We start from the raw sequence: 23,905 nt of genomic DNA on the forward strand, positions 1-23,905 counted from the left end.
ATTGACCTCATACATAGAGAAAAGGGTTGCTTTATCATTTCATAAGAAAAAAATTATAGTAAATATATTAATTCAGGAAAACTTGGCTTATTAGGCAAATCGGGCCTTGAATAGTAGGCTGAGAAGTGAGTTCTGGCTACTAGGTACGACATATATATATATATATATATATATATATATATATATATATATATATATATATATATATATATATATATATATATATATATATATATATATATATATATATATATCTAACTAATATTACACAGGAAAATATAGCAGCATTCAATATTATAAATTACTATACAAGATTGTCTACTCCTCAGCAACTACTGTGGCCAACTCTGAAGAAAAGTCATCTTGCCCACGATGCATATTGGTGCCACAAATTCCCTGGCTCTCGCCCGTTCCCTTCCAGAAGACAAAATTACACTTTTGTGGGCATGAGATCATTCAGGGCTGATTATTCTGGTGACAGAATCCATGAACCTTGCCCTATACAGTGCAGACCGGCTCACCATAAGGACTGGAAATATTGCTAAGCATAAAAAAAAAAAACATCATTTTGCCCGAAACGCATTGCGTAATAGTGGCTTTAGGCATTGTATGTACTAGCTCTATCTATATATCAATCCTTTAATGTAACATCACTTGTATGTATGTACCTTACCTGAATAAACATATTTATTTATATTTATTTATCAGCACACACATGGGCATACGTGATGATACTCACATTTTCACAAATCCTGATGTACTCAAAACATGCATGCGCATCTACACGCAATTGCATACACACAAGGAAACAAAAAACAAAAATAACAAAGACTGGAAAAATGGACACACTAAGGACAGACATATATTAGTAGCATCTGGAGAGCATTAAATAGGCTGTTTGAAAATGGCTAACCAAATGGTTAGAGTAAGCAAAATGACCACTGAGGTGTTATGGCAATTGCACAGTCAAATAAGCAGCAACTCAACAGTAGAAGACCAAGTTATTAGATTGAAATCAATGGAAACTTCCTCGGTTCAAGTGACAAGATAGTCTGCAAAGACATCAACAGGAGCTTCCAGAGACTCAAAGTAGAGCCAGAATGGAAGGCTGGTGGATAATGATAATGGAAAGCCAGAAGTCATTATGTAGGATATAGTAGTAGTAACTGAAGAGATAATAAAAATCACCTGGAAGAATTAGATGTAAGCAAAGCAATAGGACCACACAAGAGTTTTGTCATGTATATAGAAAGAGGCAACAGAGATGCAATGTAATACTGAGTCACAATAATGTGGCTCAAGATATGATGACCAAACTACACATCAGAAAATGGAGACACGACGACGTTTTGGTCCGTCCTGGACCATTATCAAGTTGCGTGACAAGACTTGATAATGGACCAGAATGGGCTGAGGCGTAGTCTTTTCTCCATTTTGTGACATGTGGCTTGGTCATCACATGACATAATCCTCTAAGGTCTATACTGTACCGTTTCATTAGCCAATACAGTATATAGAGAAGTCACAAAAACCTGGAAGACAGCATGTAGTGTCCATACTGAAGAAAGAAAAGATATATGCTCCTTAGAAGAGGAGCAAGAGAAGGATCCTCTTGTGTAGTGTGGATTGCAGCAGGATAAAAGTGATGAAAACCCCCAGGATGAAGCTGGTGTGAGGACTTGAGTACACATATGACTCTGGGGCCAGATTCACGAAGCAGTTACGCAAGCACTTACGAACCTGTACTGTACATCTTTCCTCAATCTTTGACGGCTTTGGTTACATTTATTAAACAGTTTACAAGCATGAAAACTTCCCATTCAACTGTTGTTATTGTTATAAACAGCCTCCTGGTGCTTCGGAGCTCATTAACTGTTTAATAATTGGAAACAAAGCCGCCAAAGATTGAGAAAAGATGGACAGGTTTGTAAGTGCTTGTTTAAGTGCTTTTGTGAATCTGGCTCCTGGTGTTGTATCGGACAAGCTGATATCAATTTGTGTATTATACCCCTAACCCTTACTTGTTAAATAAATGTATTATCATTCGAGACACTTTTCTTAGCCCTGAGACTTAAGTGAATAAAAGTGATTGAAACATTGTCAAACAATAATATTAAGAAAACATAATAGTTGTATAGAGCAGCAGATGTGATAAAGAGTAATTACTGAACCAAAAAGTAATAGAAACTGAAAACGTGGTGTGACAATTTTGTTATAAATTTGCTTTGTTTATGTATTTCACAGACATGTGTAAAAATAATGGTAATGGTGTTTAATAGGGAATACATGAATATATTAACTAGTTTGAGTCTTTGTGGAAAATTCAACATTTCCTTAAATACATGTAGTGTTTGACCATTGCTTAGGAAGCTACCTGCAACAGTTGACTAACGTACAAGTACCTATTTGCTAGGTGAACAGAGGCAGACTAGCTCAGCTGTCTCACTCTGCCTAGAAACAATCAAATTTTTGTGTTCACCATTAACAACTCATGGTGAGACTTCTTGATTTCATCAGAAAGGAACCCTACTCACCCAACATGAAACTCTCCACCCACTAAATAAGTGGGTGAAGAACCGAATTTCAGTCTTTCTAGTTAACCAAAGAATCCATAAAAAGGGGGAGCTGGATAATGGGGGGATCCCCCACTGTATGCCGTTTGAGTGAACTTTAAAATCAACAACAGCAATAACAAGATAATGCACCAAAGGGAAACTTGGCTGTGAAGTCGCCAAGCATTCAAGTCCCAAGACAGGATGGGCACATTCAGAGCCACGGTGATGCAATCAAAGGAGTTCAGAGCCACGATGATGCAATCAAGGGAGTTCAGAGCCACGATGATGCAATCAAAGGCATTTAGAGCCACGTTGATGCAATCAAGGGCATTTAGAGCCACGATGATGCAATCAAAGGCATTTAGAGCCACGATGATGCAATCAAGGGCATTTAGAGCCACGATGATGCAATCAAAGGCATTTAGAGCCACGATGATGCAATCAAAGGCATTTAGAGCCACGATGATGCAATCAAAGGCATTTAGAGCCACGATGATGCAATCAAAGGCATTTAGAGCCACGTTGATGCAATCAAAGGCATTTAGAGCCACGGTGATGCAATCAAAGGCATTTAGAGCCACGTTGATGCAATCAAAGGCATTTAGAGCCACGTTGATGCAATCAAAGGCATTTAGAGCCACGTTGATGCAATCAAAGGCATTTAGAGCCACGGTGATGCAATCAAGGGAGTTCAGAGCCACATTGATGCCATCAAACCACACCAAAGACGGGAAATACCTCCTTCGAATCAAGCACTGGGGACCTGCAAAATTGAAGTTTGAAGTCCTGAAATAAAATATCATGTACACATTATAGGAAACAAATTCACTATATTAATGCAACTAAACGAGTGCAAGAAACAAGGACAATGCAATTTAGCTCACTGCATCTCTAGTTGCCATATAGTGCTAGATGCAAAACATATACCTGGAGAGATAAAGTGTCTGTGTCCAAGGATCTGTATAAGCATGGTGTAAACATCATTGGAATAGAGACTTTAGTCATTAGTAGCATAATAGCACAAATTTTGGGAGCAAAACAGATGAATATATCATTTCTCACGAGTTGTCTCTGAAACACTTCTAAATACGAAGTATGATCACACTGAAACATGCAGCGTCAAATAGAATACTGTAATGTGTGATCGCAGCTAAACCAAACAGTTAGAGAGTAAGCAGAATCCCACAAGGGCACACCAAGGGTCACACAGCTGACCTAACTTAACCTGCTGAACGATGTAAACAAAGGCGACCACCATCTGCCAACTGGTTCCCGTTTTCATTGTCATGCCTACAACAAACCATAAAGAAACTATTTACAGTATAACTAATTTAGCTAATGATGGGGGGGGAAAAATAGACAACATAAGGAGCTTTTTTATATATAGTACTGAAGTCAGCAAAAAATCTAAATTAACCCAAGACAATCTAAAAAATACTTGCACATTTGGTATATACTTTACTGTATATTACAAAAGTCTAAAACATAACTAATTTTCCATGAACATCAGTGGGTAGAACATAGCAATCAAATGGTCGGAGTTTAGTTTTTACAAAATTTTGCGATGGCAAATTTTATTCAAAAATCATGGTATATTCGTGAAACATTCCCATATTTACAGTACATATGGAGAGATTGATCACTAGGCCTTCTCTTTACAATACAGTATTCTGGGAAGAAGAGAATAAATCATTAGAAGGAGTAGTTCCCAGCCAAGGACACCAGTGACAGTTCTCTTTAGTATTTCTCACCCAATGAAAACCAGACTGATTTGGAGATTTGAACTTTAGCCCTGGAACTTTCCATGTACAGGTACCTGGTTGAGTTGATACCTGGTTGATGGGGTTCTGGGAGTTCTTCTACTCCCCAAGTCATGCTAGTAATTTGTCACGCAATTCATGACTGTATATTACTAAACTCCACAATCATGTCGCACTAAATGAGGTGTTGATTTTCCTGTACCATCACCAAGCTATGAAATGACTGTCATGTAAGCATACAAAATATATAGTACACAAAACAATGTAGCAGTACAGGATGCATTTGAATAAAAAATGTTTAACTACCAATTTAAGGAATCAGCCACTGCATGAGACACAGTGATGTACATAACTACAAAACTTTACTCTGACCATATATATAAAATGGCTGATCCCCTTTATCAAGTATTGAATCCATATATGGCAAACATTCAACTTCATACAGACACGTCAAGACCAAAATAATGGTTTAAGTATATTTCATTAAATATGTATAAAGAACTTTTGTGTAATTTTTGACTGGAGTAAAGAACTTTCATATGAAGTTTGACTGCAGTACACAACTGAACTTTCAGTTAATTGAAAGCAAGTGCAGAGAAGGAACCTTAATTATTAAATAAAATTCCATTTCAACTTTCTGAATTTTCCACGCAATGGCAACTTAATGTATCAAACTGAAAAAATGCTAAAGGGTATGGTCACTATTAGTATCTACAATATTTAACAAGATAAACACTAGCCAAATTTACGAATTCATTTATTTAAGCAATCATACATTATTAATCATGAAAAATAAGAAATGAGTAGGTACAGTATTTTGTTCCATTCTTAACGAATGTTCCAAAGGCAACATCTCTTTTGTTTTAAAATGGAGGTGTTGTGCTAAATATAAAGCTTGTGTAGAGATCACAAAGGGAGACGGTACTGGGGTCAGGAGACTAGTATTGTATTTATTTACAGCCTACGGCTAAGTGAAGCCTCTTAAAATGTAATCACCACCATTAACATAGCAGTGAGAATGGAACTTTTAGTTTCAAGACCCAAGACTGACAGAGGCACTCTTAATCTTTGTTAAACAGTTCACCCCTGATTGGAAAATCCCACCCCAGACCTAGGCTATAATTGGAAATATTTGTATACAAGTACTGTAAATAATAAATCATGTCTGCTTTTGTCTCTTAGTACAGTCAAAATAAATAACAAATACCAGTACTAACAACTAATAAATCACACACCTGACAAATGCATTTGTTATGTTATTTAGACAAATTCCACAAGACTGATTGATAGTTACAGTACTGTAAGTTCTTCCATGCAACATTTCAAAATTTACATCCAGTACTTGCAAATTAATTTCTTAACAAAAAAAAAGTAACAGATGAATAACATGCAGATGATGAGTCACAATAATGTGGCTGAAGAGTTGACATCCATCCCACAATTGAAGGAACTACAACATTTCAGTTCATCCTGAACTATTACCAACTCGTGTACTGTTGAACAACACACGCCCCCATCATTTTCTGAATCTGGGGGAAAACAAGAGAGAGAAACAAGAGTTGTCTCTCTCTCTCTTGCTATGCAGTCCCTCAAGCCCTATACCATAATATAAAACCTACAAAATCTCTACTAGCACTATGCCATGCAGTGATTTTGAAAAATGTACTGCATTGATAAACACATCCAAAGGATACGATCAACCAGGTTGTGATTCATATGTCAGGCTGTGAGCAGCCGTGTCAGTCTGGTTGACTAGACCACCAACAAGGAGGCTCAGACCAGGCCACTGGAACACCAATCCTCGGAACCATCGCAAGGTAACTGCAAAGTACAGTAACCCCTTCTCTTCATACAGATACGAAAAATCTCAGGTGTATATGTTCTGAATAGTTTCCTGTGGGTACACCTACAGCCAGTCTGAGGCTAGGCTTTCCTTTTGATAACTTGATCAGATAAATTGTTCCTGGTAACAACCTGTAAGCTTAGGTAGCCATCACAATCTGGCTGGTTTGGGACTTTTTGCAGAAACTTGTCAATATTTCTACAGAAGACTAACTCTTCTTCCAGCAATGTCCAAATATTTGGTTGAATAGTTATGGACCTCTGATATTTCGTGTTTGACTGCTAAAATCATCCCTACTATTCACTGGGTCTATTTTACATTTCCTACCATATTTCTCACTCCAATCAGTTATGTTTATTGTGACAAGCATTAACCATATAGAGTACAACATAAATAATGTGATCTCTTGTTTCCAATTCAAGAGAGAACATTCTGAGATGATTCCAGTAATTAGTTCAGGTATTTTACTCAATCTATATATTGAGTATAGCATTTCTGTCTATGCCCCCCCCCCCCTGCCTTAACAGGGAAGGCATTTACAGAACAGTATTCCATGTGCGATGGAATAAATCATTTAAAGAGCAATCAGTGGCACTGCATCCCTTGTTAAGTCTAGTTTAATATCCACAAAGGGGTCAAATTAAAATAAAACAATGCATGCAGACAGCTAAAAGAGGGCACAGTATCCCATTTTGTAAGACTACCCCTCATAGATACACTAATCACACGAGATGCGGGGGACCAACATCTACCATCAGCAATGACCTATCAAAATCAAGAGCTACATCTGTACTCACCAATCATTTGTGAGAGATTCTCCTGCTCATAGTAGCCCAAGAGGAAGGAGAGGATAACAGCTACGCCAAATACCAACACCACTAATAGTGTCAACACCACCACCGTCTCAACAATGCGAGCACGTAACCCCTGTAAGATATGCAATAACCAACTCAAATTAGAACATAAATTAGTGCAAAAATTCAATCTTATATTAACCCAGAGGTATTACTTTTAACACCCAAGTTAAAAAATATAAAGGATGATTAGCTTGACACAAACTAGCATAATTATTTAATTTCTTTTATTTGAAAAATTATATAAGTAAATAGTTGATAAATGAAGGTGTAAATTTAAAACAATAAATTAAGTAACATGCGTGTGAACATACGACTGAGGAAATTGATGTTGCCCGGGTGTTCGCATATCTTTGCTGCAGAACACTTACATACAGTACACCACTGTACACTACTGTACACCATTACCCCCCACTAGTATGTAAATGTTTCCAAGTACTGTACTGTACATAAATAATACAGATGATATCAAACTGTCAGTTGTTAATTAACAGATTTTTTCTTGTACATTAAATATTGCAAAGCAATTCAAATAAAAACAACAAATGTGGATAATTAGTCATTAATGAGCTAAATTTTAAATATTTTACAAGATAAAGTTATTTTAGCTAAGTTGGCACAACTGAGTATTTATCAATTGTTTACCCAAGCGATCATTAAAATATTTCAGATTCAAAATGGCCACATGCCTGAAAAGTTGAACCAAGATGGAGATGAAAACAGTTATAATATACAGTATTTGAAAATGGAAGGAGTTATATACCTGGCAAACTGTACTGCAGGATAGTTAATGTGTAAAGTACAGAGAGGCCCTTGTAGCAAAATATTGTATAAATGGGCAAAAACTTTTAAAAATGGACCCCCCATGATCTAGAAGATAATGATCAATATCAATGCTCTTTATAAACTTCTTTGGATTCTCCAAGCCAGTTTTTAACATCTGCAGTACTGTATTTGATCAGCTCGAAGTAAGACTTTGAATGTGTGTTGCCCGTACCTTACGAGAGCCGGGAAACCCTTCAGACTCGGTGAAGAGGTAGGCAAATGGCAACCCCACAAATAATGACAGATTGGAGAAGAGGAAGATGATGTTCCACAATCCTGAAAATATTAAAACACATTAACCTAAATTATTAGAGAGAACAGGATCAAATTGAATATTGTAAATATCAAATGTTTATTTGACAAACATACTATACAAAACAGGTATTGTACTGTATATAAATGTGTTCACTGGGAAAAATGGAAAACATGAGTAAATCTTATGTTTAGACTCCTGTCAATATAAAAGGAAACCTACTACACTAGCATAAGCAGGCAAAGCATTTAAAACAAAAATGTTAAACTACACCTACTCATCAATCGAGCTTAAGACTATTTCATACTGTAATTGTTCAAATGGATAAATATTAATAATTTAACTTTAATATAAAATATGTAATTTAGAAATGGATAATGAATGATACAATACTATATTAATTCTAGAGAAACGCAAATAATAAAATTGTTAAGAGAGATGACAAATAATTCATAGGCTACATACTGATCTAATTCATAGGCTACATACTGACTTTTGATTATAAAAGCTGCTCACCTTATACAATAAATCATTGAGCAATGGCCACATAGTTAATCACCATGGTCGAAGAACGTTTTCCCAAAATGCTGTGCATATTAGTAGCTATATCTAGAAATCCAACATTCGGTTTGTAACTCATTTTGTTTGATGTACATTTACCTGAATAATTATTATTATTATTATTATTATTATTATTATTATTATTATTACAAGAAGAGTTAAGGCTACTGCAAATATGAGGGTCAGTAGCCTACTAACTCCGGATATTGGATTATGAGACACCTACCTGAATGTGAAGTTGATCAAGCTCCGGTACTAGACAGAAGGGGGTTACTACTCACCCTGAATTAGAGAGAGGTTGAGCCACTGGACATAGAGAGAATCACGGTACATGGTCAGGACTTCGTTGCTCATAATACTGATGGGCAGCAGCAGAACAGCGCCCAGAGACACTGACAGACTGAACGTGCACAGCCATAACCTGCAACACAATCCAGTAATCTCTCAGTACAAACACAACACTTCTACTTTGATCATCCTCGACTTACCGCTGCTGCAAAAATCGAGAATGTTGGTAACATTAATATGCCGGCAATATGTCGGTAAGTCGAGGAAGTCGGTAATATTTTTATATTGTTTACATGTTAGTTCATCATCATTAACCTGATTCCCCACTGTCATGGGTTTAGGCATTACAGAATGACACTGAACCTCTCATTACACTTCAGCACTCGAGAATACAGTATCACAAGAAACTAGCACTACAACACATATATCAACACAATAGTAAGATAGTGATCGCAATAAAATTCCCTACACAGACGTATGCATATGAAATAAAAATACTGGGCCAAGCCCTGCCTGTAGCAATGTCACCCCACTGCAACCCGCTAGCCACACCCGCTACACCCGAAAAATAATTCATGAAGTTTCCCGTTTACTCATAGAATTTTATGTGATATAGTGTCCATTCTGGTATGAAAAAAGTCGCAAAATAATGGTCTACAAAACGTATAAAATATAATATCTTATTGGTGAAAAATTATTCGAAATATGTGTACTTACCAAGGGGATGATGATGGTAGAACAATAAGTTGAGCATTTTTTATCCACTCCACCTCCTTCAGGTCAGCTGTCCTGAAGTTGCTCAACAGATGTTTCGTAGGTGGAGTGGTTACTGTTGCGGGTGGTTACTTCTTGCCCACCCAATATACCTTTTTCCAGTGGTATCTAGTGTAGCAAGGTACAGTACACAATCCCACATCACACGTTTTGCATCCGTATCTAGTGTTCCTCCTTATGCCAGACCTGGAGCAAACACGGCACTTTAGACGTTTTGGCAGGTTGACAATTTCATGTGTCAACTTGTAGTTGAGACGATGTTTAGAATCCACAATACGTCGGTTTCTTTTATGAGGAGTAGGACGACGACTTGTGTCTGAGTCTTCTGTCAGAGCCGTCAGGTCAAGGAGTTCTGTGCCAGACATCTCGTGTTGTGAAGTTGGTGAGGACGCGTGGCTTTGAGGTGTTGAAGTGAAGAGAGACCTCACACCAGATGGTCCGGGTGTTGACACGGGGGCATCAGCAGGATGACCTACGTTAGCATTTATGTCTGCAGCATGCGGTATGGTTGTTGTTGTTGTAGGCCATTCCTCAGCGTTCCACTTCAGTAGGGACCAAATTGCCACCTCGTGAAACTCTAGCAATGTGAGCTTCTTGCTATCACTTGTGTGATTCCTATACAAAGCAAATGCATTATGCAAGGCCATTTGCATAAAATAAAACATGATCTTCGTCCATTTGTGAGTTTTTCTTACGAACTCGTAATTCTTGATCATGTTGATCGAAATGATCAACACCTTTCATGAAGCGATTATAACCACACATTGCTTTCGGTTTGTTCACTTTTACCAGTTCGAGTGTAGTTGTTCCGTCACGTTTCCGAATGTGTTTCCTTCGCTGCACTTCATAGTGTCTGCATTGTGCAAGTTGGTGATGAGCGAGACAATGCGCTTGTCTTTCCATAGTATAACAAATGTGTTATCTTTGCGCCTGTACAAGGTGGTATCCAATGCAAGTTTACCCTTTGCCTGCTGTTGCAGTTCCTTTGGTGCACCACGCTGCAGTCTAAGTTTGCCACATGTGTAAACCCCAACTTCTCGTAACTTCTCTGTCAGGGTAACCGAGTTGTAGTAGTTATCCATGTACAGAGGATAACCTTTGTTCACTAGGGGCTGAATCAACCCCATGACGGTTTCCACTGTAGTTTTTCCAATGCCACAATATACGTCAAAATCATATATGTAGCCAGACGTTGATTCAGCCCGCATGTACAATTTTATACCATATTTGTCTGGTTTGTTGCGATTGTACACCTTGAAAGAGAGTCGGCCACGCCATGGCATCGTACCTTCATCCAGACTCAATTCCTTCTTTGGAACATATACTTCTGCAATTTTTTTTGTAAAATGCTCCATCACTGGTCACACTTTTATCAACCGGTCAGCATTGTTCTCGGGAATTGCATTGCTGTTATACGTATTGAAGAACTGGCCAATATGTTGGAACCGACTCGACGACATGTTGAAGAACGGAGCATGCCAGAGCTTATTTGTTTGCCAATACATCCTCATGGTAGGGAGCTTGCTTATCCCCATCAGTAAGCATAGACCCAAATATCTGGCCATTTCTTTTACCGTCACTGGTTTCCACAATTTCCTGCAGGTCTCTGAAGCAAACTGTGAGGCATACAAGTTTGTTTCTACGGTGAGAATTTCTATCAACGCTCTTGTAAAAAAAATAGTTGTATAAATTGTAATGGGAGACGTTGGTGTGGGAATGGTCAGGCCTGGGGTTGTAGTAAAATCATCAACAATGGGAGGAGTGTTGCTACGACTCCACACATTATCAGCCTTAGGCTCTGGACTACGTACCGAACGTGTTCGCTTTTCACGCGGCAGATCTTCCTTACTCTCCATCATACTCTCCTCCTCACTTGTAGAGACATCATATTCTCCTGCCTCACTAAATTCATTATCGCTTTGGAAATTATCACAATCAGTTTCATCCCCTTCAATATTATCATCGTCCCGTAACCTTCTGTAAATCATACTTATCTTGTCTCCTTTGGCAGACGTCTTCGCTCCTTTACGCGTCCCACTGCTTGGGCCTTGACCAGGATCCATGGGAAATGTATATAATGGGTCACAAACACACGGCAAATGGAAATAAATGCGTAAAACTGATCAAATTTGACGCCCGAGGGGAGAGCAGTGCAGGTACTCCTCGTGTTAACAAAACAATGGGCCGACTCAGGGTTGCCGTCTAAAAGTAGCGAATTTGTAATAAGAGTGGCCCAATTTTTTGTTTAGTGCCTGATACGGGTTTCAAAGTAATTATGATATATAGAGTACATTAAACGATTTTAATTGTTTTATTAACATTATCTCTGCATATATATATTTAACCAATATGATAATAGGATAACTTACCATTATTTACTGTTTGAAGCTTAATGGTTGATACCTGGTTGATACCTGGTTGATACCTGGTTGATGGGGTTCTGGGAGTTCGTCTACTCCCCAAGCCCGGCCCGAGGCCAGGCTCGACTTGTGAGAGTTTGGTCCACCAGGCTGTTGCTTGGAGCGGCCCGCAGGCCCACATACCCACCACAGCCCGGTTGGTCCGGCACTCCTTGGAGGAATAAATCTAGTTTCCTCTTGAAAATGTCCACGGTTGTTCCGGCAATATTTCTTATGCTTGTTGGGAGGACGTTGAACAACCGCGGACCTCTGATGTTTATATGGGTGTGAAGTCCTTCCACGTCTTTACAGTTGAAGATTACCAAGATCTTGATCTGCATCCACAACCTCGTTCTTGTATATTGCAGACTCATATTTAAGCATTGACATGAGTGGTTCAAATGACGAGCAACAAGTTACATTTTCTTAAAGATATGTTTTGATTCTCAAGACTGATGTCAAAAGCTCAAGTCCCATTCCCATTCAAGATTTCTCAGTTTAGTTTTCACAGACGTTACTCTCGAAAATATCCGGTCAACCAGGGCATTACTGATTGGCAAGCTGTATATTTTCAACACAAAACAAATGTTGGACTAGTCAATGGTTAACAGTAGGCGCCACTGACTTTCAATTTCACTAAGCTTAGATTGGTCAGCTAATACTAACGGAAGTTCCGAAAATGGTGGCCATGTAAGCTTAGGCTTATGATAGGTAACAGATTTTTCACCTTTTTTTATAGTTTCAGCATTACTTAGAATACGGGAAAGAAGCTATTTGCAAGCTTTCATTAAAAAATTATCGCATCTTTCTTGAACATTTTGAAACTTTTCCTGGGTTGTAAAATTGTTTTGTCTGTTAGTGGCCAGAAGTGTTGAAAATTCGTAACCAAAGTCAACTTTCTCCAGGGGCAGATACATAGAATTGTAGTCCAAATTAACAGGAAGCTTTGCATGATGAGGACGAACGATTCTTCTGAGTATTCCAAGAGTGAAGTTTTCTAAGACAGTGTGAAGGCTATTATGATCTGCTTCATCTTTTGATAAAGTAAATTCATCCTTTCAAAATCAATTAGGATTGGTTTGAAACATGTGAAATATAGCTTATTTTGGGGATCAGCGTACATTGAAAATAGTTGCCTTGCAACACATTTATCACAAGAGGAAAAAGCTATTTGGTAATGAGTTGTTAGAGAACCCCACTGATCAAACGGCCGCTTTACACTACCGCTCCTTGCCAACCATCGTCTTCCTGACAAAGGTATTAACTGTAAGGGATCTTTCCCATCATTTATCAATCTGTAAATGTCTAGATAACTTTCTCCCCTTAATGAAGATCTGTGGAACCAAGTGTAGCTTTTGGGATGAAGTATTATTAACAATTAAGGTTGGGAAATCTATTGCCCCTGGGGAGGATTACCTTGCCTTGCGGTTACTTTTTCTTTCAAAGGTTCCTAGGATCAACGTCCCCAGGGGCCGGTCTCTGACCAGGGCTCTCCTGCGGTCAGTGATCTAGTCAATCAGGCTGTTGGACTTGGCTGTGATTTGTACAGATTATATTATTAAAGCATAAATAATCATAATTTTATTTCTTAATATTAATAGCCCAAAGTAGCCCAACTTGCGTTTAAACTAGCCCAAAAAGTCGCTAGTAGCGAAATTAAAAATTTGGGAGCGCGGGGCTCTCAAAAGTAGCCCAATTGGCTACTTGTAGCCCAATCTGGCAACCCTGGGCCGACCACGTGCTCGCGTAGGCAGAGGTGCCGTGCGGCCTATTGGGGGAGAACGGGAATATCATGGCGCGCATTTTGAAACTATCCCCCAAGTCGATCGGATAGAAAATGCATTTTATACAAATATTTTTTCTCGTGACAGAGTCCCTTAGGCGCACTTCAGAGAAAAATTGATTACGCTTGCAAGCGTTACGGATGCATGAAAGTAATTTAAAAGCCGCTACATATATCCTATTATTCGTGTACAGCTTCATTTATCCATTCATTTAATACATACACTCTAAAGTATTGTATATAAATTTAAAAATATATATTAAATGTACCGTATTTGTTACTCCTGATATATCTGACACTACACAGCAAGAGTATAAAATGATAGCACATCTCTGAAGCTATTCACATACTGTACTTTACAATTTCAATTTCGGGGGGTCCGTCTAATTAGGACCCCCCGAAATTCACAAGCTACACAAGCTTCAGAAAGCTTCCTGGCAATACGTTAGTAATGAATAAATATGATATGTTAGGTTAGACTGACCTAACCTAAACTAACCTAACCTAACTTAACCAAACCAAACCTAACCTAACCTAACCGCCGCTTGGATCGTCGACTTTATTTGGCGTCACCAGCTCTTTATTTTCGTCTAATTTCTTAATAAAAATATACTTTTTCAGATTAAAATTATGTTTTCTCGTGTTGTACATTCAGGTAATGATTTTATTAAAATATTAGTTTTATGGCCTTATTAAAAGTGACGGGAGGTGACGGGTCGCTGCTGCTGCTGTCAAGGACGACGCCAAGCTCATCTTTCCAGTGGAAGCTAGGCTATATATAGCGTAGTAATGGAGATAGTCGTGTGTTGAAGGCTGCCAGCCTCCACTACTACAACACCACCCATTCACTTCTTCTTTCACTATGTTTACATTGAACTTAATAAAGCAAATAGGATACTGGGATTTATTGCTAGAGGTCTTAGTAATAACAGCTTTATCGTGCTCTGGTTAGGTCCCATTCATACCATACAGAATGGACATAACAAAAGAATAGAGGGAATTGCAGAAGGCCTGTTTTTTCCCATTTACAAGGGGAAAGGGAGCTATCAGGAGAAAGCACCAATATATCAAGGATATATAAGTGCCACTATATAGCACTTATCCTTACGGGCTCACCATAGCCCGTGCTACTGGAACTTATAGTTCTGAGTAGCGAATCTTAAACAACAAGAAAGCACTTATCCTGATCAAGGGATCAGGATAAGGTCCTTGTTGACCACGTGGGCATGCGTGAACACAATAATGCCCATTTCTCACCCCCATTGGCGCTGCTGCTGCTGCGCTTTTAACGATTGCAATCTTGGGTCATAATCCCAGATGCAGAAGTTAAGATAACTTTACGGTGCAGTAAGGAGCGTATCATATAACCCAACCCGCACATATGACGTGAAAGTAATTCCGTTTCAGTCCGGCTCATCATTATTTAATCTGTTCATCCACTCACCAATTCTAGTTTACTTATCATTCACACATAAATTTATCCATTTATCCAAATATTCGTTCATCTCGCCATCCACGTTTATCCACCTCACTATCCATAAATCCACATTCATCCATGAATCCACTTAGTACATTCCCACACAAAGCTGCAGGGGAGGGATGACATAAATTAAGACAAAACCCCGAGGTTTAATACTATTACAACTTAAAAACCATGCGCTGTAACTTTGTTTTGTTACAAAAAGCATTTTTTGTTTTTGTCAGAAACAACAAAAATTTTGGTTTCTGGCGTGGACTTATGAGATGATGAGACCGCCCTAGCTGTTCATCGCATACACTGACAGGAGTCATCATCCATTACCAGTGTTTACCTGACAGCTGCTCATCACACACTGACAGCAGCCAGTCATAGGCAGCATTTACCCGTCAGTTACAACGCCTCGCCACACCTATCCTCTCGGATGACACGGGCATCGTGAGAGTGGGAAAGGCGGTGGGGGGGGGGGGGGGATGGGAAACAAGGTTTCACTCCTTTCCCTTCTGCGTTCGCCAGTGCTTACAGGAAAGAGTGCGTGAGGCTTGACAGGACAGTCATTTCCTCACTCAACTCAACACTCTCCCTCCCCCACAACTTAACTTTCATCCTCCCTCCCCCACAACTTAACTTTCATCCTCCCTCTCCCACAACCTAATTTTCATCCTCCCTCTCCGTGCTATCCTAAATCCTTACCCTTTTATACCTTTCATGTGATATATAGTCGTAATGGTTTGGTGAATTACCTTACCTCTTCTCTCCCGCCTTCCCACTCTCTCCCTCCCTCCCTCTCACTTATTCTACGCAGAGAGGGAGAGAGAGGGAGGCGATGATAACAAGATAGCATTGTGAGAAGGTGGAAATTTGTCAACCAAACATGCACACCCAAGATGTACGTTTGGTTATTCGCTGATCGAAAATAAGAATAACTTTAATTCAGGTTGAATTACCTATCTCATTGACTGATGAAGATTATGCCACCCAAGAGGTGGCACGGGCATGAATATCCCGTAGGCATCTCAACTAATACAGTGTCTAGATATGGTACGACTACCCGCATGTTATCAGAATGTTTGGTAACAGGTTTATTGTTCGTGATGTGTGTCTATGTATGTACTAACACGTTGTACTGAACGGGGTGAGAATAGCTTGAGCTACCTCATCCCTTTGTGTGTATTTTACCTCAATAAACTTATTTCAATTTCAATTTCAATTTCAACCCGCATACAATGTCGGGTTATGCTACAAGATCACGGGAAACCTTATTGAACCTGTACATAGCTCTGGGTGGAGCCGCCATTTTAGATGGAGAGAAGTGGCACAGAGTGAGGTCACCTGACCTCAGGTGCGTACCGGGGCTTGGCTGAACGTTGGGTCGACCCACCTCAGAGACGTCCTGTGACGCCACGGGAGTAGGCTACCTTTTGATGGTGTATTTATATAGAAATTCGGTGAGATTAGCAAATGCGGTTTAGGTCGTGGTATTGCCTGATGATACCTCTAATTTGTAGAAGATTCTTGGGTATGAAGTATTCAATATGGTCTCCTTCAGCAGCCAGCACATCTGCTCGTTCATTTCCATAAATTCCAACATGGGAGGGGATCCACAGAAATTTGACGACTCTTCCCTGATTGGTTAGTACCCTCACATCTCTCTTGATTTCAGCGACTATTGCAAGATTTTCTGCCAGATTTTTACTAAGGCTTTGTAGTGCTGCTTTTGAATCAGTACAGATCACTGCGTCATTAGTGTTCCGTTCAAGGAATCTTAACGCCATAACAATGGTAGTTAGCTCTGCTTGCGTTGAAGAGGCATAGTTCTCAATACGTGCTTTTCTTTCATTTCCGTGCTGAAAAGCACTATTCCTAATTACAGTGTATGCTGCACCAGCCCTGCCATTAACAGGGTTAGATGACCCATCAGTGTAGATTTTATCTAATTCATTGATTGTAGATTTCCTCAAGATAATTGTGCCTCATTTTTTTGTGATATCATGCTGGACTTTTTCGATGCCATCTCGTTGTTGATAATCCTGCACGAGTCATCCTCCCAGGGAGGTAACCTCTCTACAGGCAGGAGCTCACGGGCTTGCTCAAGCAGGTGAAGTTCTTCGAGGTAGCAGACTGATCTGTGATGCCATTTTTTGCTTCTGTTTTCCCCTGTAAGTAGCACAGAACTCAGTATTTTCTTGACAATATAATTGTAATGAGGGATCTCTGGCTATCTTAATTGCAACCTTAACATTCAGTTCCTTAATTCTGCTTTTAACACTGGGGAGGGACAACTCCTCTACGTAGATTAGACGTTTTGGCAGTTCTTGGGTCTCCCAAGAATGAGTGTTAATGGATTTGTTAAAGGACGGAGTACAGCAAATTGTATAGTTAATTACTTGGCTAATAACACAGCTAAGTACTCTGTATTTGTTGACATCAAAAGAGCCTTCGACAAAGCACAGGGGATTGCGATCCTGGACGAGCTTGCATGCATGGGTGTCAAGGGGAGACTCATGAAATGGGTTGAAGACTACCTCACAAGGAGGAAAGCCAAGGTGTGCTTCAACGGAGCAGTCTCCAGAACAATGAGTATGGAACGCGAGACCCCCTAAGGAGGGGTCTTAATCCCCCCCTCCTCCCCCCCACACACTATTTAACATACTTATGAACGTCATTGCAAATATTGAATTTACAGAAGGAACACAACAAGTGGGATATGCAGACGATGTTCTAACACAAGCTCCCACCTTGGGAAAAATTAAACAGTCCATTGAACTCCTTGGAAAGAAATGTGTTGAACTGTTTTTCACTCTCTCCACAAACAAGACAAAAGCAAACTCTCATCACAAGCGGGGGAGAAAATTAAGTACTATAAATTGTAGTTCTTAATTGTCTTAAGAACTACTTAAAATCTTAATTTGTAGTAAAATTAAAATACAACTAATATATTTCTAAGTGTAACACTTTATATCCATTGTTTCGTGTTCTATTGTACGTTGTGATATATTGAATACCTTATTAATATCTCCCTCGAGTTGACCAGACCACACACTAGAAGGTGAAGGGACGACGACGTTTCGGTCCGTCCTGGACCATTCTCAAGTCGATTGTCTCCCCTTGGTATGCCCATTCATCTACTTATCTCCCTTGTTATGCCCCATTCATCTACTTGTACTCATCTACCATGCCACAAGGGCCGTGACGAGGATTCGAAGCTGCGTCCGGGAGCATCCCAGACACTGCCTTAATCGACTGAGCTACGACAGGGTTTCCTTCCTCCTCCCTCGCCCTACATAAGAACATAAGAACATAAGAACAAAGGTAACTGCAGAAGGCCTATTGGCCCATACGAGGCAGCTCCTATTCTATAACCACCCAATCCCACTCATATACTTGTCCAACCCGTGCTTGAAACAATCGAGGGACCCCACCTCCACAATGTTACGCGGCAATTGGTTCCACAAATCAACAACCCTGTTACTGAACCAGTATTTACCCAAGTCTTTCCTAAATCTAAACTTATCCAATTTATATCCATTGTTTCGTGTTCTGTCCTGTGTTGATACTTTTAATACCCTATTAATATCCCCCCGGTTATGTCCATTCATCCACTTGTAAACCTCTATCATGTCACCCCTAACTCTTCGCCTTTCCAGTGAATGCAACTTAAGCTTTGTTAATCTTTCTTCATATGAAAGATTTCTAATTTTCTAATTAATTTCTAATTTACATGACGCTCTCTCTCTCTCTAGTTTTAAACTACAACTAATATATTTCTCAGATAAACAGAACAGGAGGAATACAGTTAACAGCTACACACACACACGACAAATAAACGTCACAAAGCAATAAACACTTTGTGGACGAAGCTGTATGTAAACAAAGGCGGGGATGACGCAGGCAGAAACAAAAGACGACGATCATGCTCACCGGGAAGTGCTAACAAGTCACCAGAAGCGCACGCACACACACGCATACACGCACACGCCTCCCTCATGTCTCTGTCTCGGTCTATCTCTTGCACACGCGTGCATACAATACACGTACTGCCTCACCCTGAAATGTAAGTGTAAGCAATCGAAAAGTTTAACCCCTGGCCCATGGGACTGTAATAATTATAGCCTGTGATTATCCCACGATTCAAGCAAGGGTGAAAGCAAGCCGTGAGTGAACAAAGGCACAGAATAACAACTGCATGCCAGCCAGCAGCGGGCAACCTGTCCTCAACCCTAATACGTCGTATTTGCTTTACGGAATCAACCAATCCGTTAAAAATGCGATGTACTAGTAACAATTTGAGCAATATTGACGCGTTCTATGTATCTGCCTTAATAGGTTAAGTGGGATGGTTATGGTTAGTACGTTTGTGGTTGGGCAAAAACTATTTTATTTATTGATTTATACAAGAGTTCTTGCATTCTTGTATAGCCACTAGCAGGCATAGCGTTTCGGGCAAGTCCTTTTTCCTAATTTTCCTCGGAATACGGACCTGCCAAATCGTTTAACAACCAGGTGCCTCTGTTCACCCAGCAGAGGTGAACAGAGGCTATAGTTCAGGATTGGTTCCCGGTCAATCTTCCCCGGCCAGGATACGAACCTAGGTCAAAGCGCTCGTGAAGCGCCAGGCGAGTGCCTTACCACTGCGCCACGGTAAGATGCTCCAAATGCTTACCACTGTTCATCCTGTGAGCGGTAGCGCAAAAAAAGGGATTACAGAGCACAAAAGGTCTTGATCAGAACTCACAGGGGATTATTACATCAATTTCATATTTCCTTCACACCTTATAATTATGTCAGCTAGTTAAAGGTAGCTGCCTAGGTAGTTAGGCAGGAGCCTAACTACCTGGTATCTAAAGGTAGTTAGATAGGAGCTGCCTCGTATGGGCCAATAGGCCTTCTGCAGTTGCATTTCTTCTTATCTTCTTAGTTAGGGAGATTTTTGTATTTCAATAGCTATATATTTACAGTTAATCATTATACATTCATTGTAGGTCTTATCACTAATGCATAATTGTTTGAGCTATGAAGATATTAGTCACAGGAAAGCTGCTGTTTGTTATTATTAGTCTTCACGATACACTACGTGTTTCTTAATCTCATATCTAGTTTATCTACTGGAAGCGAAATACGGATACAGTGCAAGGATTTCAGGTAATTTATCCTTAGTAATAACATGGTTTACCATTTCATACTACGCGAGTTTAGATTTATCACGAAATGGCTGAATTTTATTAGTCTAAGATATAATGCTCTACAGTGTGTCTTTGTCCACACTTGTATTTTGTATGCAATGATCATGTCTTCCCCTGTATTCTCTCTTTCCCAGTACCGTGAGGTTTAATTCAATTTGTCCTACGTAGCTCTGAGCCAAGTCTGGTGACACAAATCTGGACTTTTGCGTCTCTGTGTACTTAGAATATTAATTAAACAATTTTCTTTGATCAAACTCAATACTCATTGATGGTTATCTTGAGATGATTTCGGGGCTTAGCGTTCCCGCGGCCCGGTCCTCGACCAGACCTCCTGCAACCCGTTCTCGCAAATTCGTAAAGTCAATATTGACTTATTAACTACGTGCATAGGTGATATACTAAACATAATAGATACCCTTAAAAAGATTCATAGAAAACACCGACCTTACCTAACCTTGTTAGTATCTTAAGATAAGAATCTTATTGCTTCGTAATTACAATTATTACTTAACCTATACCTATTATAGGTTAGGTAATAATTGTAATTACGAAGTAATAAGATGCTTATCTTAACATACTAACAAGGTTAGGTAAGGTCGGTGTTTTCTATGATTCTTTTTAAGGGTATCTATTATGTTAAGTATGTCACCTATGCACATATTTAATAAGTCAATATTGACTTATTAAATTTGCGAGAACGGGTTGCTTCCTGTTACACACCCCAGGAAGCAGCCCGTAGCAGCTGTCTAACTCCCAGGTACCTATTTACTGAACTAGGTGAACAGGGCACATCAGGGTGAAAAAACTCTACCCCATTTATTTCCGCCTCCCCCGGGGATCGAACCCGAAACCTTAGGACTACGAATGCCAAGCGCTGTCCCCCTCAGCCGTCAGACCCCCGCATGGCTGTCTCCCCCCACGACATAAATCCACACTGCTTTCCTTGCCCGGCCTCGTGTGTACTCACCTAGTTGTGCTTGCGGGGGTTGAGCTCTGGCTCTTTGGTCCCGCGGTCATGCGTCATATGGTAACTCCCCCCCCCCCAAGCGTTATCTGGCCACCACTGACGTGGAAACAACATATATACGCCCTTATCTTCCTTATCATCCAGTTTTGTTTTGGCCACAATTCTACTGATTGGGCTAGCTTACAGCTAATTCAATTACAAATTAGTACAATTCCGAAGTACGCGCAGCGTTTCGGGCAGAAACGCTGCGCGTACTAGTGGCTTTACAAGATTGTAATTACTATGCTATGTATCCTCACAATCCCATTGTACCTTCTTGTATATATATATATATATATATATATATATATATATATATATATATATATATATATATATATATATATATATTATTATATATATATATGTCGTACCTAGTAGCCAGAACGCACTTCTCAGCCTACTATGCAAGGCCCAATTTGCTTAATAGCCAAGTTTTCATGAATTAATTGTTTTTCGAAAGTATTTAGTTTAAATTGTTCAAGGTAATACATTTACTAAACTCATGCATTTAATTCAATTTAATTTAATTTAAAAACTTATTTACTAAACTCATGCACTAATTCTAATTCTCAAAAAAATCATGCAATTTACTAAGCTCTATAGGCCTGAGCAAACTTGTGGAGTACTACGAGGCCTCAATACTATACTACCCCCCCCCCAGGATGAATCAATGATTTACACGAGAAAGTTGAAACATTCGTATTAATGCTGACTGATAATGCAATATTGAAGGAAAGCTGTAATCATTTAAGACCGTAAAAACCTGCAAGGCGACCTAGATAATCTTCAGTAATGGCGAGGAACAATTAATAGCCGACCTCAACCTATATTAAAAATATCAACACAAGACAGAACACAAAACAATGGGTATAAATTGGATAAGTTTAGATTTAGGAAAGACTTGGGTAAATACTGGTTCGGTAACAGGGTTGTTGATTTGTGGAACCAATTACCGCGTAACGTGGTGGAGGTGGGGTCCCTCGATTGTTTCAAGCGCGGTATATGAGTGAGATTGGGTGGTTATAGATAGGAGCTGCCTCGTATGGGCCAATAGCCCTTCTGCAGTTGCCTTCATTATGTAAAATACTCCACAGACAAAATTCCCCCCAAAATCATTAAGTGATTGCACAAAGTTCCGCGCAAGGAAGGTTTGGTGCACAGAAATGGGAACTGCCTCGTATAGGCAGTTCCCATTTTGGGAAATTTGGCCAATAGGCCTTCTGCAGTTACCTTTGTTCTTATGTTCTTATGTTCTTATGTAGGCCTATAGGCCTTATATTATGAACTCTCCCTAATTCTTATGTAATCAGAAGAACATTAATCATATATTCAGACAGCCGCGTCTAGACTACTTATCTTATCAACAAAATGCTGACCATCTTTTATAAATATTCAGACTTGGATATTTAACCGACAGGTCACGGGAGTCTAGCTCAGAGGTCACGACCTCTCCGAAGGGTGCAGTCGCACCGTCACAGATCTCCAGTGTCAGCTAATGATACTGGTAATGGCTCCAAAGGGCCACCACTTACGGGCTATTCATGCCCGTGCCACCTTTTGGGTGGCTTAATCTTCATCAATCGGAGTCCAGCTAATTATTTACGGGTTATATAGACCCTCAACCGTCGCAGTAATCAACCCATCCTCAGGGCGGATGTACCCTCCTCGTAATCACTTCAAAACCACTAGGTATTTACTGCTATTATTTACTCCCTAACCATGGTTAGATTCAAGTTTTATTAGATTGGTTTGGGTTAGGTTCAGGTTTCATTAGGTTGGCTTGGGTTAGGTTCAGGTTTCATTAGGTTGGCTTGGGTTAGGTTCAGGTTTCATTAGGTTGGCTTGGGTTAGGTTCAGGTTTCATTAGGTTGGCTTGGGTTAGGTTCAGGTTTCATTAGGTTGGCTTGGGTTAGGTTCAGGTTTCATTAGGTTGGCTTGGGTTAGGTTCAGGTTTCATTAGGTTGGCTTGGGTTAGGTTAGGCTATTAATTCTCAAACATATGACATGAAATTCAAAACCTGTTTGAGTATCTCCTAATTTGAAATTAAAGAAAACGCCTCAGTCTTTTCACAGAAAACTAATTAACCGTATACTTTTTTATAATTTAAACCCTGGATTTATAACACAGTTATAACTTGAGAATATTCTCTGTTTAGGACAAAGGTTCATGTTTACAAGTAGACTATTATTGGACCAGTAGTATGCTTTCAGACCATCACAAATATTTAGATAACTATCCAGTGGTCTGAGAGGGAGGTTAGTACCTCTAATTATTCACTAATGAGAACATGTTAAATTAAACTAATTGCCAACAGAACCTGATAATACTGTATATGGTAAT

At 39.5% G+C, this 23,905-nt stretch overlaps 2 protein-coding genes across 6 annotated transcripts in view; one reads left to right on the forward strand and one right to left on the reverse strand.

Annotated features, from left to right (window-relative positions):
• LOC123758316 (uncharacterized) overlaps nt 1–2,045 on the forward strand; it is an 11,804-nt gene extending 9,759 nt beyond the window's left edge. For all 3 annotated transcript variants that reach the window (XM_069322615.1, XM_069322614.1, XM_045742543.2), the window contains one exon: nt 330–2,045. In XM_069322615.1, coding sequence (XP_069178716.1) covers nt 330–545 — 216 coding nt within the window. In that variant the 3' untranslated portion in view covers nt 546–2,045. The remainder of the gene's footprint in view (nt 1–329) is intronic.
• The window catches only part of lili (LMBR1-like protein), a 103,417-nt gene that overhangs the window by 41,635 nt on the left and 37,877 nt on the right, over nt 1–23,905 (reverse strand). Inside the window, exons 1-5 of one of the 3 annotated variants that reach the window (XM_069322613.1) lie at nt 9,657–10,459; nt 8,933–9,072; nt 8,010–8,113; nt 6,956–7,085; nt 3,771–3,845 (exon numbers count right to left, since the gene is read on the reverse strand). In XM_069322613.1, coding sequence (XP_069178714.1) covers nt 3,771–3,845; nt 6,956–7,085; nt 8,010–8,113; nt 8,933–9,005 — 382 coding nt within the window. In that variant the 5' untranslated portion in view covers nt 9,006–9,072; nt 9,657–10,459. Of the gene's footprint in view, nt 1–3,770; nt 3,846–6,955; nt 7,086–8,009; nt 8,114–8,932; nt 9,073–9,656; nt 10,460–23,905 lie in introns of those variants that run through there. The other 2 variants (XM_045742539.2, XM_045742540.2) reach the window with 2 other exon arrangements.

The sequence above is a fragment of the Procambarus clarkii genome, chromosome 11 (genome assembly GCF_040958095.1).
Source record: "Procambarus clarkii isolate CNS0578487 chromosome 11, FALCON_Pclarkii_2.0, whole genome shotgun sequence".
In the NCBI taxonomy this organism is placed as follows: Eukaryota; Metazoa; Arthropoda; class Malacostraca; order Decapoda; family Cambaridae; genus Procambarus; species Procambarus clarkii.